The 16,247-nt window shown below is 37.7% G+C and overlaps 1 protein-coding gene across 1 annotated transcript; it reads right to left on the bottom strand.

Annotated features, from left to right (window-relative positions):
• Positions 1–268: 268 nt before the first annotated feature.
• rmc1 (regulator of MON1-CCZ1) lies at positions 269–12,917 on the bottom strand. Its single transcript, XM_081352132.1, has 20 exons — positions 12,690–12,917; positions 12,127–12,203; positions 11,666–11,750; positions 11,515–11,571; positions 10,799–10,885; positions 10,568–10,708; positions 9,630–9,733; positions 9,439–9,528; positions 9,226–9,331; positions 8,062–8,170; positions 7,904–7,948; positions 7,767–7,820; positions 7,560–7,688; positions 4,763–4,869; positions 4,553–4,672; positions 4,335–4,412; positions 3,280–3,384; positions 3,104–3,172; positions 2,108–2,333; positions 269–1,995 (listed from the first exon to the last, which is right to left on the bottom strand). Exons 1-20 carry the CDS (start codon positions 12,882–12,884, stop codon positions 1,916–1,918), a joined length of 2,064 nt encoding a protein of 687 aa, XP_081208258.1. The 5' UTR covers positions 12,885–12,917; the 3' UTR covers positions 269–1,915.
• Positions 12,918–16,247: the final 3,330 nt, after the last annotated feature.

The following is a 16,247-nucleotide window of genomic DNA, read 5'->3' as shown; positions in this document are numbered from 1 at the left end:
AACAATCTAACCAACCCCAAACTTTTGAAAGGTAGTGTAAATCTTGAATAACGTGTGAAAAATGTGTGGCAGAAACTCATTACACTGTCATTGATTGATTGATTGATTGTGAAAAATTGTGCGTTACATACCAGAATTGAGTCAGAAGGTTGGAAAGGAGGATCTCTTGATGACTGGAAAGGAAAAGGTTAGTCAGATGTCGGCTGAAAAGGAAAGTTGTTTTAGAGGCTGAGCCAATTTGGTCAAATTTTGATGAAAAGATTACAAAAACAGGCATGTTTTTATTAAGAATAAACTGCACAAATGATTTGAATAGTGTGAACATCAATTTGGCCGTCATGTTGACTTCTGAGACAATACAAATATTCATAATTCTGTGTGAAAACCCCTCTCATGTACCAGAACTGTCTGGGTAACAACAGAAAAGCTTGTAAATATAACATACGCTTTGAACAGTTAAGAAATATGTAATTATGTCTAAAAGTAAAATTCACAGACACAATGCATAAATGCTACCCTCTCAATTAAGGACCCTTGAACCCTGGACTGTACTTAATGGACTCTCAAATGAATATTTCAACTGACCATCTACATTTGGTTTTAATAATTTAACACCTAGGCCTTAGAGAAAAACACTTAATATTAATTGAAAGAAATGCTAAAGGGCTAAAAGGCTTTTTGATGTTTTTCATTCTGCTTTAAACCGCTGAGTTAACAAATCAGACTGCTTGTTTTCTGTCCCCTGAGACACATTCTCACAAGTGTGCACTTATCAGACGATCTACTTTTACATTTCAGGGGGAAAAACAGGCCATTATGATATTTTAACTCTGCAGGGTCCCATCAATATTGAATTGAAACACCCACTACATTTTAAATGACAGGAAATGTTCAGAAAACGCTGAATACATTTTTGTTACACTTTATTTTGATAGTCCACTTTAGACATTCAACTACTAACTAGAAGTAACTTTGCAACTACGTCAACTAACTAGGAGTAGGAGACTTTTAGGGTTAGTAGAATAAGTTGACATGTAGTTGCAAAGTCACTTATAGTTAGTAGAATGTCTAAAGTGGACTATTGAAAACCGAAGTCTTAATGCAAATTTGACTGTGAAAGCGATTAAACTTCAAACCTGCATCCACTGCGAGAGCCCACAAAAACATCTGCATTATTTTAGTATGTAAACATACTTCATGTAGCTCAATCTTCATGAGATCTGTGCAGATCTACTGCATTATGCACCTGTGAATGTCAATTGTTTTAGAAATTTAGCAACATCAATGTGGTTTCAATCTGTATAGACACTTTGTTACATCTCAGTGTTATTAAATTAAATTGTGTTGAAATGTGATAATGAAGTCTTGTGATGTGGGCTCAATTCAGTTATTTAATATATGATTGCCAGAGGAAGTCTGTGTAGACAGAATGCTATGGCAACTCACAGGTAGGGCAGATAAGATACTAATTACAAATCCCAAAGATCTGTAGGTGGTAGGGTTTAACGATAGCAAAAATGTTAAACCTAAAACAATCAATTGACCAGTAAAATCTCAAAAAGCAAATAAAATGAACAAATAGTCACTATTAACATATATTTATTATATATACTGTAAAAGCTAGACATTTTTTTCCCCCAAATATTTACATGATTAAGCTTCACATACAGATCATTAAGTTGACTCTTGCAACTTGGCGATTTTAGTAACTCTCCATTGAAACCAATCTGTTACAGCGTTATCCTCCTAAACCCATCTGTACTTCATGGCAAACATGCATAGAAAAGACAGTTAAGTGTCTCTTTTTAACACTTGACTTGCTCTAGAGCTTCATACGGTTGGTTTTCATTTTGCTACTCAATGGAATACAGATTCCTTCTGGTTAGACCATCGTTTTAGCGGTTACCGTGGTCCTTCACGCCGTGGCTTGCTTCATCAAAGCGTTCTCCCCAAACGTTTCCTTAAAGAAGATAACATGCTCCTCACAGTGCTCTCCTGGAACAGGAAGATGATGTCAAATGAATTCCAATCATGTGCTGATATCTGCTCTAATCAAGTTTAGTCCCATTTCGTGAGCACGCATCAATCATTCATCAAAACCACCTACCTTGGTTAAAACCAGGATTACCACGTAATCGCATATTCCTCTGCTCGAAGAAGCGGAAGATGGTGTAGAACAACATTGTGTTGTTTGTTTGCCGTGCAGCGTCCAGAAACTTCCGAGCGGAGACGTTGTCGTGGCCACCAACGCTTCGGATGAAGCGCAGAGCGGCTAAAACCTGCTGCTTGGACAGAAGAACTTCCACAATCTCATCGTTAGCGGTGGACAGCCTCTGTGATACACACAAAAACACACGTCAATCACTCAGAGAAAGCCAAAATGAAGCTTGATTCACCGCTGGCAAAACGGGCTTTCAATAAAACTTGGCTGTCTATGCAAGTAGAAAGGTGGAACAAAATTGAAATCAGTGCTACCTGACACAGAAAACAGAGAGAACGGGCTGTTGTCTTGCCTTTTGCCAAATAGATAGGAAAACTTCAACACCCATAATGCACTTGTCATGTTGCCGTCTGAGGCCACGCTCACCAGTCTGCTATGATACTCTAATACCGCCTTGCTTTAGTAGGAAATACTCTTAGTAAACTTTCAGTGGGAGTGAGTTACTTTTGGTTTCCAGTGAAGAATCCTACAGAGCCCCTAAAGGGACATGCTGGTGGAAAAGAATATGAGATGGAGTAAAAAAAATAATGTCAACTCTCTAAACTCTGTAAAACTCTGTAAAACTCTCCCAAACTCTCTTGGGGGAACGCAAACATTTTGCGAGCGAATGCAAAGTTTCTTGTGGCGCTCCGTAGGATCCAGCGGGTTGTAGGCAGTGGCTAAAGACGGCAAAGAATCATAAATATGGAGAGAACACTGACGGAAATCTGGAAAACCTCCATGTTTGTGGTCTCTATTTTAAACTGGATGACTGTGAAGTGTTCTAGGCCAAACAAAGGGGGGAAAACTAAAAGAAACTGCTGTTCCGGAACCAGTTCAGCGAACTTACACTGTAAATCATCTAAACTGAACATGTATGCGAGTATAAAGCGGTTTCCATACCTTGAGCATGTCCAGAGAAAGCTGGTGAGCAGGAGGATACGTGCTCTCCAGAGACAGCAGCAGACAGGCCTAGAAAAGCAGAAAACGTGAGCCAGCAACATCAATGAGAAGCCATTATTGAAGCATATTTAAGAACAATAATTTAAGACATTGAGTTTGGAACATGGAAACCTCACCAGTGGTTTGGAGTCGCTCAGGACGTGATACTGGAGAAACTGGTGCAGCATGTAGAAAAGATTGTGCTGGACCAAAGTTTTGATAACCAGCTCATACAAATAGTGCTGGAAACGAAAGATAAAGAAAGAGTCACTGTATATTACACAAACGACACACAAAAAATCTTGCTGTGACAACTAGGCAATTTGACTCAATTATGATTCTTTACTAAATAACGCAAATTTAAGATTAAATTCAGGAAGAAGTTGAACAGATTGACAAAAATCAAACATATCCAACCCAAATAGATGAAAAGAAATCAAGCTTAGTAACTTTTGAAGTTAGGTTTTACTTTAACTTAAACTTGTTTTATTTAGTTGATACTTTTCTAATGTTCAAGTTTTTCATCTAATACTTAATTTTATTTCAGCTTTATTTTAATGAACAAGAACTGTTAGCAATAGTAAAGCCTCTCTCTCCCACCACTTTTTTGCTCCCTCCACTGTCCTACAAATAAAGTCTAAAATGCTCATAAAAAAAAGTTAAGCCTTAAGCTATGTTCAATTATTGCACCGAAACCCAATTTGTTCCAATGGGGCTGAACCTGCGGTTTGTGTCTCCAAGTTTCTCCAAATGACAGTAATAGTCATTCATATTATGTTCAAAGGCATAGTTTATTTATGGAACGCCCCCAATATAAAAGATGTTGAAGGGTTAAGCGTAACGCTGGAGGCCACAGCAAAGATTATTATCAGTTACTGAAGAAGCTCAAGGGAGAATGTGTCTAAGCAACTGCAACGCCTAGCAAAACATCCAACAAACACCTGAGGGTCAGTTTAAGGTGAACCGGAGATACAACTTACAGTTATACCAGAGCTTATAAATGAAATGAATGGTTCCGAGGGACATACCAACATACTGTATGAAACTACTAGCTACGATTAATGTTTAGCAATGTTTACATGTAACAGATCCATTCAAGATTTATAGCTGGTACTCTAAATTGGTTTGTAGGTATGAGATGTTACTAGGTAAAAAAGTGATTTTCCTAAAGACCTAATTGTGTTGTTTATACCTGAACGGGGATTTGACACTGGTTAAGGGAGCGAATGTACTCCATGAGAACGGCGATGATGAATTTATGCTTCACGTCCTGTTCAAAGAAGACAATTTAGAGCATTAGAACATTATCACAACATTAGCTTTCCTTTAGACTGAGATTTTTGAGACCTATAGAACTAAAGAAAAAGTGCACACAATTGCCTTCTGAAACGAAATAAAATCCTCGTTTACCTTCTTCTCGGTGAAGTCCGACAGCACGTGTGTGTACATGTCTGACTGGTCTATCACCGCCTGTGTCCGGACGGGCCTTTTATAAGTAGTGCTGGAGCGGCTGGGCCCTGACTCAATAGCCTGAGGAGAGAGAAAAAACTAACATTTCACACAAAAATAACATTTTCTATGAACACCACAGTCACACATACATACATGGAATATACTGACCGCAGTGTACGCTTGCTCTGCGTCCAGGTATTCTTTGTACACTTGGTTGAGTTTATCAAACACTGTAGCCACCACAGAAAGGTTCCCTTTATCGCCACCTATAAGCACTGAAGACCAAGAAATGCATTTATTAAAGGGGTGGTATAATCTCCTTTTCACAAGATGTAAATAAATCTCTGATGTCCCCAGAGTGTGTATGTGAAGTTTTAGCTCAAAATACCCCACAGATATTTTTATATGGCATGTTAAAGTTGTCTCTTTTTGAGGGTGAGCAAAAACACACCGTTTTTGTGTCTGTCCCTTTAAATGCAAATGAGCTGCGGCTCCCGGCACAGAGGGCGGAGCTACAACAGCTTGTGTCCTTTTACCTCACACAGACATGCACTGAAAATTTCAAAACCTTTTAGCCTTTTATGTTCAAACCGGAGTCAGACAATGATGGAGAGACTCAAGAAGAAGTGACAACATGTAGACAACATTTCTGAATGGTTAGTTGATGATTTTATGTAGCTTATGTGTAGTTATCTTCTAGTCATTGATTAGCATATTCTGTCTTGATAATCTATAAATCGTGTTCCGGGGGCGGGGTTTATGTAAATTTTAGGGTTGGTGATGTCACTAACCCGGGAGGAATGTTGTGTAGTCTCTACCAGCCGTTTGTTGTAGTCCTTAAAAAATGATTTCTTTAAAAGCAAATATCTCCCTTTGCTTTGAACTTTGAGCGTAGTAACTTTGCAGATGTTGTTTATGCTCAAACAGCAACACTACACACTAACTGAAGTTAAAAAAGTGAAATCATAATCAACCACCCCTTTATATCTAACATATATTGTCATTGGGCCTGCTCTGTCGTGATTATTGGTCAATCGATCTAACAGCAATTGTCTGAGATAACTGCAACAATTATGCAGTTTAGATGTCCATCCAATTTTTTACCACTTTACACACTTTAACCGTAATCACTCTTGCTATGCATTGGTCTTTAAATGCATATCAGGTTCAAAACCAAAATATTTGCTAATTTTGTAATAGTAGATTAAAAGATGGTTAAAGTGCCCCTATTATGCCTTTTCAGATATTATCTTTCATGTAGTGTGTAATTTAGCTGCTTGTGAATGTAAAGATCTGCAAACTTTCAAAATGCACAATAAAAGGAGTCAAAAGAACCAATTCTGAACTGCCTGAAACAAGCCATCAGTTTTACTTCCTGTTAAACCAACTAAGGTTTGTAGCAAATTTGCATAATGCCAGCTGATGTTTTTTATTGGCTGCCCGTGAACAAAGACACGCCCTCAAACACTGTAGTTGTTGTAGCTGAGGTCTGGAAGAGTTTGGTTCATGTTGTCACCATGTCGAGAAGACGCTGTTTTCTGCTCTGTGAAATCTACTTTGCTGCTCTTCCAAAGTATGAGACTTATGGTAAAACCAACACCATGGTCTTATCACTGTGTATCAAGTGCTGAGGAAAATCCAGAGCTGTAATTCAGATATAGAAATTGGCATTTAGTTTCTGACACGTACTATAAGCAGTCGACCAGTCACAACAGACTGGGCCATTCAGAGCAGAGTAAACCAATCAGAGCAGAGTAGACCAATCACAACAGACTGGGCCATCTGACCAATCAGAAGAGAGTAGACCAATCACAACAGACTGGGCCATCTGACCAATCAGAAGAGAGTAGACCAATCACAACAGACTGGGCCATCTGACCAATCAGAAGAGAGTAGACCAATCACAACAGACTGGGCCATCTGACCAATCAGAAGAGAGTAGACCAATCACAACAGACTGGGCCATCTGACCAATCAGAAGAGAGTAGACCAATCACAACAGACTGGGCCATCTGACCAATCAGAAGAGAGTAGACCAATCACAACAGACTGGGCCATCTGACCAATCAGAAGAGATTAGACCAATCACAACAGAATGTGACATCTGACCAATCAGAGCAGAGTAGACCAATCACAACAGAATGTGACATCTGACCAATCAGAGCAGAGTAGACCAATCACAACAGAATGTGACATCTGACCAATCAGAGCAGAGTAGACCAATCACAACAGACTGGGCCATTCAGAGCAGAGTAAACCAATCAGAGCAGAGTAGACCAATCACAACAGACTGGGCCATCTGACCAATCAGAAGAGAGTAGACCAATCACAACAGACTGGGCCATCTGACCAATCAGAAGAGAGTAGACCAATCACAACAGACTGGGCCATCTGACCAATCAGAAGAGAGTAGACCAATCACAACAGACTGGGCCATCTGACCAATCAGAAGAGAGTAGACCAATCACAACAGACTGGGCCATCTGACCAATCAGAAGAGAGTAGACCAATCACAACAGACTGGGCCATCTGACCAATCAGAAGAGAGTAGACCAATCACAACAGACTGGGCCATCTGACCAATCAGAAGAGAGTAGACCAATCACAACAGAATGTGACATCTGACCAATCAGAGCAGAGTAGACCAATCACAACAGAATGTGACATCTGACCAATCAGAGCAGAGTAGACCAATCACAACAGAATGTGACATCTGACCAATCAGAGCAGAGTAGGCTCGTGGAAAGTAAGCGTTTAGAGAAACTGAATCCTTTATCGAACCGTTTCAGACACTGAGAAAAGAGGTGATGCTGCAATGTATATTAAGAGAAAATAATTATTCCTATTAGGAGACCTCCAAAACAAAATTAGGAACCTTTAAAACAGCATATTAAGGGCACTTTAAAATAATTTATTCTAAAATAACTATTATAAGGTATTTTTACTACAGTGGTCTGATGCTTACTTTGTGAGCACACAGACAAGATGACCATTTTGCAGTCTCGCCTCCGCAACAGGAAGTCCATGAGTTTGCCTTTATCCTGCAGGAGATTCAGCGTGGGCTGGAGCTTCACCTGGAGGTACCACAGATATCCTGACGCACAGAGAACATATCATTACTCTCAATCACAACATAGTTTTGATTTGATTTGTGCATTGTTTAGTAAAGTACCTTCGCTAGCACTGATGATGATATCTGGTTGAAAAACACTCCAGGAAGATGAATCTTGAATGTTAAGGAAAAATTTGAGAAGGTAAATATGGTTTTGTGCATTTCAGTTTCAGTTTACAGTTCGCCCGCAAGGATACAAAGTTCACAGGGCACAGGGGCCTGACTTGGAGCGGCCGCAGGTCCTGTAAGGGTGTGGAAAGAGAAATTACCTTCTTTGCACTTTCAGAGAAGAAACCAAATAGGTAAAGGTGTCGCTTTGAAAATGAATTAAGTCTCTTGCTGAAACTCTCCTCACCTGTGAGAGGGATCTTGAAGGGGTTGATGGATCGCGCAGGAAGCACAGGCTGATGCACATTTACATTACCATCTAATTCCCTTAGTTTTATATCATAAATGAGTGATGTCTGAAATGCAGAAAGACACAAGAATTACAAACAAGTTACAGAACAGATCAGTTCTTTATTTTATGCAGGTTTGCTAATAAGGTTATGTAGTACTTTGGTATTTATTAGGGAAACACAATACATCATTACAATCTTGGCAGATATTAGAGATTTTTTTCTTATTTGTATTGGTTGAATACCAGAGGATTAGTAAAGCAAAGCACATTGTTAGTGACAAGTTCATTATGTACATTATAATGGGTTAAAGTGCCCCTATTATGTTATTTTAAAGGTTCCTAATTTTGTTTTGGAGTCTCCTACAATAGGTTCACATGCATCCAAGTTAAAAAACAAAAACAAAAAAAAAACCACTTCAATTTTCTCATAATATACACTGTAGCATTACCTGTTTTCTCACAGTGTCTGAATTCGGTCTCTTTAAACCCCTCTTCTCCAAGAGCCTACTCTGCTCTGATTGGTCAGATGTCACAGTCTGTTGTGATTGGTCGACCGCTTATAGCATGTTTCGTTATCTAAACGCCTATTAGCATTTCTGAATTTCAGCTCTGGATCTTCCTCAGCACTTGATACACAGTGATACACACAATAAAGATGGCGTCGGTTTTACAGTTTCAATTCAAGACTGAGTCCTAATCCTTTGGAAGTGCAACAAAGTGGATTTGCTTTCGCAGCGCTGAATACGATGTCTGATAACACGAACTAAACTCTTCTAGTCTCAGCTACAACTACAGTGTTTGAGGGTCAAAGTGGACATTGTTCACAGGCAGCCAATGAAGACCATACACTGGCATTATGCAAATTTGTTACAAACCTGCATTAGTTCATACAGGAAGTAAGACTAGAATTACTGACAACTCGTTTCAAGCAGTTCAGAATCAGTTCTTTCTTTTGGGAGACAATAACTCAATTTATCTGCACTTTAATCTTTGTAACTTTGCAGACCCTTTACATTCACAAACAGCTATATTACACACTCCATGAAAGGTAATGTCAGAAAAGCATAATGGGGCACTTTAATATCATCTGATTAAAGTTTGAGCACTTGTGAAACTCACCTGTGAGCTCTGATGGTGCACCACAACTAGATTATCCACCACGTTCAGTGCAAACTTGCCCGTGGTGTTTAGTTTGAGCACATGAGTCTTCTTACAGGTGCCTTCTCTACAATTAAAACAAAGCAGGAACAGGTTAGAAAAACAAAAATGCTTAAAAACAGATCTGAACATGGAAAAAAAGAAGGCCAGTGATATTGTTTAGCTCATTGTGACCTGGGCAGATGATAGAGGACCACTTCTGCTCCAGGACTGTTAGTGGTTCTGGAGTGATGCTTCAGGTACATCACATACAGCTGATCATAACTACAGTTGAGAGAAAGAGTGTGACTACTGGGCTTCATGCATTATTGCATTTTATTTCATAATCCAACATGTCAATTGTCGGCTCAAGTGCTCATACACACATTGTGGCCACAGCGATGTCACGTTCAGAGAGGCTGAGCTTGGCTGGTTTGGGAACGGCTGGCAGCTCAATCTCAAACTTGGACATCTTTGACATGGTCGCACTCTAAAGAAAATCATGTTAAGATTAGAGAAGCAAGTTTTATGATATAACAATCCAGTATCAGAAACTCAAAGGGGCTTTTCACACTGTGTTTAACCCCAGGTTATCGCCATTCTAAACCCTGCTTTTAACCCCGGGTAAAGGAACGTTACACACTTGTAATTTAAAAGCATCGCTTTTTACCCGGGATTATGAAACCCTGCTTTAGAGTGAGGTTAGCACTATTTTTGCGCTATTTTGTGCATAATGTGTGAGGTTTAAGTGTATGTCGATGTAGAATGTATGTCGGATGTTGTAAACATTTCAGACTTGTCTGACAATAAAGTATAAAAGTAAAGTTGAGGGGAAAAAGGTCAATAGTGACAGAAAACTCAACAAACGGAAGGAAGAAGGTAACATTTTATTATTACCTTTATAGTCCGAAAAGCCCTAAACATGATAGTACAGTCAGCAATATATAATGTGAGGATGCGCAGAGCCTTTATTTAAACAGGATGTGTGCTGTGTTCATCCAATCAATGACACCGCAAATAAAAGAACGTTAACCCAAGGTTTAGCAGTGTATAGTGTGAAACAGCAGCTTATGAATATCCACGATTAATTGTTAATCCAGGGTAAATTACAAACAAGTGAAACGTGAAGTAAGATAACCCAAAGAATGACCCAGGGTTAACTCTTTCAAGTGTGAAAGCCCTAAAGTTACTGAGAAACACTTTATACAGTTTGGGTACAACTGAAGTCAATCTGTTTTACTGTTGCCCTCTTGTGGTTCAAATCTGCAGATGCAAAACTCTTCATGCTTGAAAATAACAATAAACAAAAAGAGACCAAACTCACCTTGAAAGCAAATGGCTGCAGCACATTGCCCTGTACGGTGGTGGAAAGGAGAAGAACGGCCGTCTCTGGGCAATACATGTACCAGTTCACATTGATGCTCTGGCTCTTTAAGAGCTTCAGGGTTCGTTTATCAGGCAGCACCTGAACAGAGGAAACACAGGGATTCTGTATGACTTATTTTGTTTAAAAAAACTACTTCAGTTAATTTACTGATTTGATGTAAGACCTCACCTGATAGAATTCTATTCCCTGGTCAGTGACGAATACAATCTCATTCCAGTTGGTCCAACAAAACCCGAGAATACTGGCATTCTTTGTCTGAGGATGGTAAATGAAAATAGCAAAAATATGTATTATGTATTCAAAATGTCTGGTCGGTGCCGGTTCGATTTTTAAATGTTTTTGAAAAAAGTTTTACCAAGGCTGCATTTATTTGATCAAAACAACAGTAAAAACAGTTATTTTATGAAATATTTGAACAATTTAACATTATTCAATTAAATTATTTAATAATAAAATAATTATTTAAAAAAAATGTTTTATAGCTTTTAAAATGTAATTTATTGCTGTGATGTCAAGCTGAATTCTGATCCTTCAGAAATCATTCTAATATGCTGATTTGGAGCTCAAGAAACATCTCATATTACCATCAACGTTTAAAACAATGTGCTGCTTAATATTTTTGCTGAAATCATGATACTTTTTTCAGGATTCTTTGATGAATAATCTTCAATTCTTTGATTTTTTAATAGAAATATTTTTGTAACATTAAAAATGTCACTTTTGATCAATTTAATGCATCCTTGCTGAATAAAAGTTTTTTTTTTTAAACAATGATCCCAAACTTTTGAACGGTACTGTATATACATAAATAAATACATATAAATAAAGAAAGCAAATGAAAACAGCACTTGTTAACGTCAATCTTTGTTTGTTTAGGGATATACCTTGCACTCATGGGAGAATTCCAAGTGTGGATAGTCAGGAATAAAGTTTATGAAATCCTAAAAAAAAGGAAAGAAAGAATTTCTGTTAAAGGGAACCTGCAAACAATAGATGCATTTATTGCGACAGCAACCACCGATGAATGATACTCACAACTGATTTTGTAGTGCGCTGCACAGCTAAGATTTTGTTCCCCAATGAGAATTTGATGCACTTCACCTCTCCTTTGTCATCCATTCTGTCCAACAAAACACAATTTAAGGATCATTTCTAGTGTTGTTATAGTTAACTAAAACTATTGAAAATAGTTTTCAGTAACTAAAATAAAGCTGATATAAAATAAAATAAAATATTAGAGGAAAACTTAAATGAAAATTAGAAATGTTGCTTTGACAACTAATTGAAATAAATTTCAGTTTAAGCATTAAATTATTAAACTGAAATAAAAAATTATTAAAGCTATATAGAAATAATAAAATTTAAACTAAATAAAAATAACAGCTAATTCAAATATTAACAATTACTATACTTAATAATAGTAAAAGTAAAAAAACAACAAAAAATAAAATCATGCAAATGAGAATATAGAAAAATGAAGAGTCAAGTTGACTTACCTGAAAGCCACTGAGCTCTTGTCATCTGGTCCTTTAACCACAACACCTGTGGCCCCACCAGACCGTACAGCAAACACCTACATCACATCAAACATCCAATATTATACTCATAAAGCATAACTCATCATGACAGATAACTAACATACACTTATGTGATCATTTACCCTTATACCAAAATGTGTTGTAAATGTGTTCCATGGAAGTACCATGATATTAATTGAAGCATATTGTAAATACTTTTATACATGAATATAATTATATCAAATACCAAAGTATATGCAAAAGGACTATGGTATTATCAACTTATAAAACAATAAACCTGATGACTACAATACATGACAAAGTTATTGCACATAATACAGTTACAGTGAAAGAGTTAACATTAATCTAAATATTAGTATATTCGTAAACTAAAAAGGCTAATCCAGTTATGCATTAGTTAATCTACGTGCAGTGAATATGATTAACACTGCAAAGGAAAACATAGCCTATCGACACAGCATTGATATCTCTTTATATTGTCATGTAATTATTACACTTCAAATTATTAAACGTGTTCTCACCTGTTTATTCGCCTCGTCAAAAAACACATTGTTGACGCTCGACGCGTTCTCAAACTGCACGGGGTTTTCACTGAGCTCTAGATAATATTCGTCACTCATTTCGTTTAATAAAGAGTCCTTTATTAATCCGCAGCGTTGTGTTTTTACTTTAGCTAGTGTTTCCACTTCCGCGTCCGTCAAGCGTGAGGCAGTCATGTGACGAGCAAGCGGCCATGTGACGTCACATGTAAATTCAATTGCTCTTCTATTGTGTAAAACTTATAAGACAGTATACACGATTTTTTATTTTTTTTATTTCAAAGTTTCATGTATTTGTCAGAGCCGTAGTCCTATTTGGCGTTTTATCATACAGTACAACCATATTTATTTGATATATTTTAATGTAGGCTAAGCAAATTCAACGGCTCAACTTTTAAAAAATACACTCTGCTCTTCGTCTCATGGACTTATCACACGACAGCACAGACTTTAATAGTTTAATTATTTTAAAGCTCACACCGGCAAACTCTCAGTTGATCAGATAATAATTACCTGAGTGAAAGAGGGTGCCCGCGGAAGAGATCCGAGTGTCAATCTAGTTTCATATTAGTGTGAGAGAAAGCGTGTTCATATTTGACAGCTTTACGCCAGACATAATAACACCCTTATGGACAGTATAGGTAAAACGGTCAATAAGACGAAATCACTAAGCCCACTTGCTCAGGGTAACGTTAGCATGAAGATTTCTCTAGAGGTCAACATCTCAGCAGGTGAGATTGAGATTCAATTCGAGACTGTGATACACAACATTGACAAATTGACCAGGGCCCACTGTGATAATGGAGTCCCACAACACCCATAAAATTGTATATAGGCTACTGTATTTTATAAAAAGTATATTCTTGACTTATTTGTATGGGCTAAGGCTATACAGTGCAGTGTTTCCTTTAGGATTTTTTTTAGCAGTGGGGGCAGGTCTGTCCGAACAACTGCGCGATTATCCGACATGCACTTTAACAATCACTGCTGATAGACGGCTTTCGTACAGCCCGGGCTTTATGGAAACTTGTTTTATTAGGAGCACTTGTGCTCCTAATTAAAAAAATTTAGGAGCACAGTCCAAATTTTTTTTTTCCTTTAACGACACAATATTACTGTGCCACATTGTGTGACAAAAGTTTACCTTATGAACATTAAATATTTTCAGTTTTAGAAAAACAATTACACTGGCTGTCATAAATAAATTGCATAAAAAAAAACCTAAATTCATACATTTCGTGCCTCACTAGCGATTCTTGCTTGAAGTGTGAATGTCCGCACACAAACATGGTTGGCCCTGCCGGGTTTTACCTGGGTCAAAAATGGTCTTCGGTGGCCAACACTTTAAAAAAAAAAAAAAAGCTGTGATTTTACCTCCGGATTTCATAGCTTTGTAAGATAAAATCCTTCTTTAACAGATTATTTTGGTATATAATTATATCAATATAAAAAAGCAGGGAAAAAAAAGTAGCATTAAAAAGTTTATTTTAACTAATAGTCTTATTTTCTACCATCTACAATTGAATAGGCTACCATTCAGTTGTAAATGCTGTAGTTTATTAAGGCTAAATCTTGCTAACCATATAGGCTGTACTAAAGGGGGTAAGCACACCTTAGGTTCTTATTTGTTCTGTAAATTATTTTTTTGAAACACTTTACAATATGTTTTAACATTAGTTTATTACTAACATGAACCATGAGCAATACATGTTACTGAATGTATTCATCTTTATTAATCTTAATAAAAAATACAGCTGTTTGAGTGCATTAACTAAATGTTAACAAATACAACTTTTGATGTCAATAATGTAGGCTATTAAATGTTGAAATGAACATTAGCAAAGATTAATACATTCTGTAGAAGTGCAGTTTATTAAAAGTTCATGTTAACTAATGTAGTTATAACTAGAGTTTAATAAATGGAACCTTATTGTAAAGTGTTACCGATCTGTTATACACCGATTCAGACGTCTCGTGAGTTCAGTGTTGGAAAGATCAGTCGTTAAACCATTCATTAAAACGTGGAAGTGGAACCTTGCTTCGCAAAGAGAGTGCTCGCGCGCACGCGACCAGAGGGCGCGCGCTCTCGCTCTCGCTCTCTCGTTCTTTTAAACATGCGCCCAGCTGTCACAAGCGCAGCAGTTTATCTACATTACACACCGGTCAAATAAGACTTTGGCGGGACGAAAAAAACGCTTTGGCGGCCGCCAAAAAAAAAATATCTTCGATCGGGTCAGTCGCAAAAGTGCGCCTAAATATCTTTTCATGATCATCGCACACAGACATATTTAGGCGCAAATGCGAGTGAAATGGTCGCACTGTAGAGCCCTAACGTTACCGTGGCGGCAAAAATTTTGCCGTGGCGGGCCGCCATTAACTAATCTACATAGAGGAAACACCGCAGTGTGTGTGTGTGTGTGTGGATCCATCGTTCCTCATCTATCATCATAATCATCATTCCGCAGATTTCCAGTCCGTCTCTATCAGCTCTACACCGGACAACATATCCGAAATCTCTTCGTTCCTCTCTGAGGACATAGATGAGAAAGAAGGCAAGTAGGCTAATAGAACAAGCTCTCTGGAAATTATCAATATTTACAGACAAGATTTATGGGGTAATGAGAACTTATCCAATCAAACGGCTTTTCAGTGTATATGTAGGCCTACACTTTGCCAAATGAAGTGCCTGTTACTGAAGAGCCATCTTTGGGAGAATTTAAAACAATACAAATATGCATCTGACAGAATAAGGCACATTATTTTTGTTCAATTTTCTTTTTCTCTTTCCTCACTTTAGAGAAACATACAAATGGCAAGAGGAGAAAAGGGTTCTTCGAGAGACTATGGATGGCTTACTTATTTATTTGCTGCATAAGTCTACCAGATACAGTCGAGTCTCCCTCTCCAAACTAGTCATCTTAACAGCCAATCCTACGTTTAGCAGCCCCTTCTGATCCATAGATGAGAGAATAGTATAGTTGTTAACATTGATAAACACACACAAAAAAGAAATTTCTGTCATCATTTACTCACCCTCAGGTTGTTCCAAACCTGTATCAGTTTCTTTCCTCTGTTGAACACAAAAGAAGATATTTTGAAGAATATGGGTTACCAAACAGTTGTGGGGCACCATTTACTTACATATATGTATAAAAAAAAAAAACATTTTTAAAAACCATGTCCTAATTGAACTAAGGCCTAATCCTGGCTTAATCTAAGCCTATTTTTGTGAAACCAAGGCCTTAATCTTAAAGGTGGTATCAGTGATTTCAGGCCCAAAAATATTTGTATCACATTCATCTAATCTTTCCTAACGATCCGCTAGCTGCCCGCCCCATAAGCATGCCATCAAAAAAACGCGTCTCTGTAGGCAGCCTAGGCTCTGACATCTGCACACAAAAACAAATGGTTTAGCCAAACACTCAAAACCAAAACAAATAGTGTTCCAACCAATCACTGACAGGGGGAGGGTGTTGTGAGGTTTTGTGCTCGTGCACGGCTGCACGCGAAGTCAGAGCTGAAGAAAAAGCTGGCTCAAAA

The sequence above is a fragment of the Scardinius erythrophthalmus genome, assembly GCF_964197995.2.
Source record: "Scardinius erythrophthalmus genome assembly, chromosome: 22".
Classification (NCBI taxonomy): Eukaryota; Metazoa; Chordata; class Actinopteri; order Cypriniformes; family Leuciscidae; genus Scardinius; species Scardinius erythrophthalmus.
The sequence above is the reverse complement of the archived record's forward strand: the minus strand, read 5'-3'. Positions and strand labels throughout refer to the sequence as shown.

Excerpts from the sequence above, each read along its gene's own strand:
- rmc1 (XM_081352132.1), bottom strand. The coding sequence starts at position 12,884 with ATGACTGCCTCACGCTTGACGGACGCGGAAGTGGAAACACTAGCTAAA. Across the intron at positions 9,529-9,629 it reads GACATCGCTGTGGCCACAAT|TTATGATCAGCTGTATGTGA; the intron begins GTGTGTATGAGC and ends TCTCAACTGTAG. Across the intron at positions 8,171-9,225 it reads TGCACCATCAGAGCTCACAG|ACATCACTCATTTATGATAT; the intron begins GTGAGTTTCACA and ends TCTGCATTTCAG.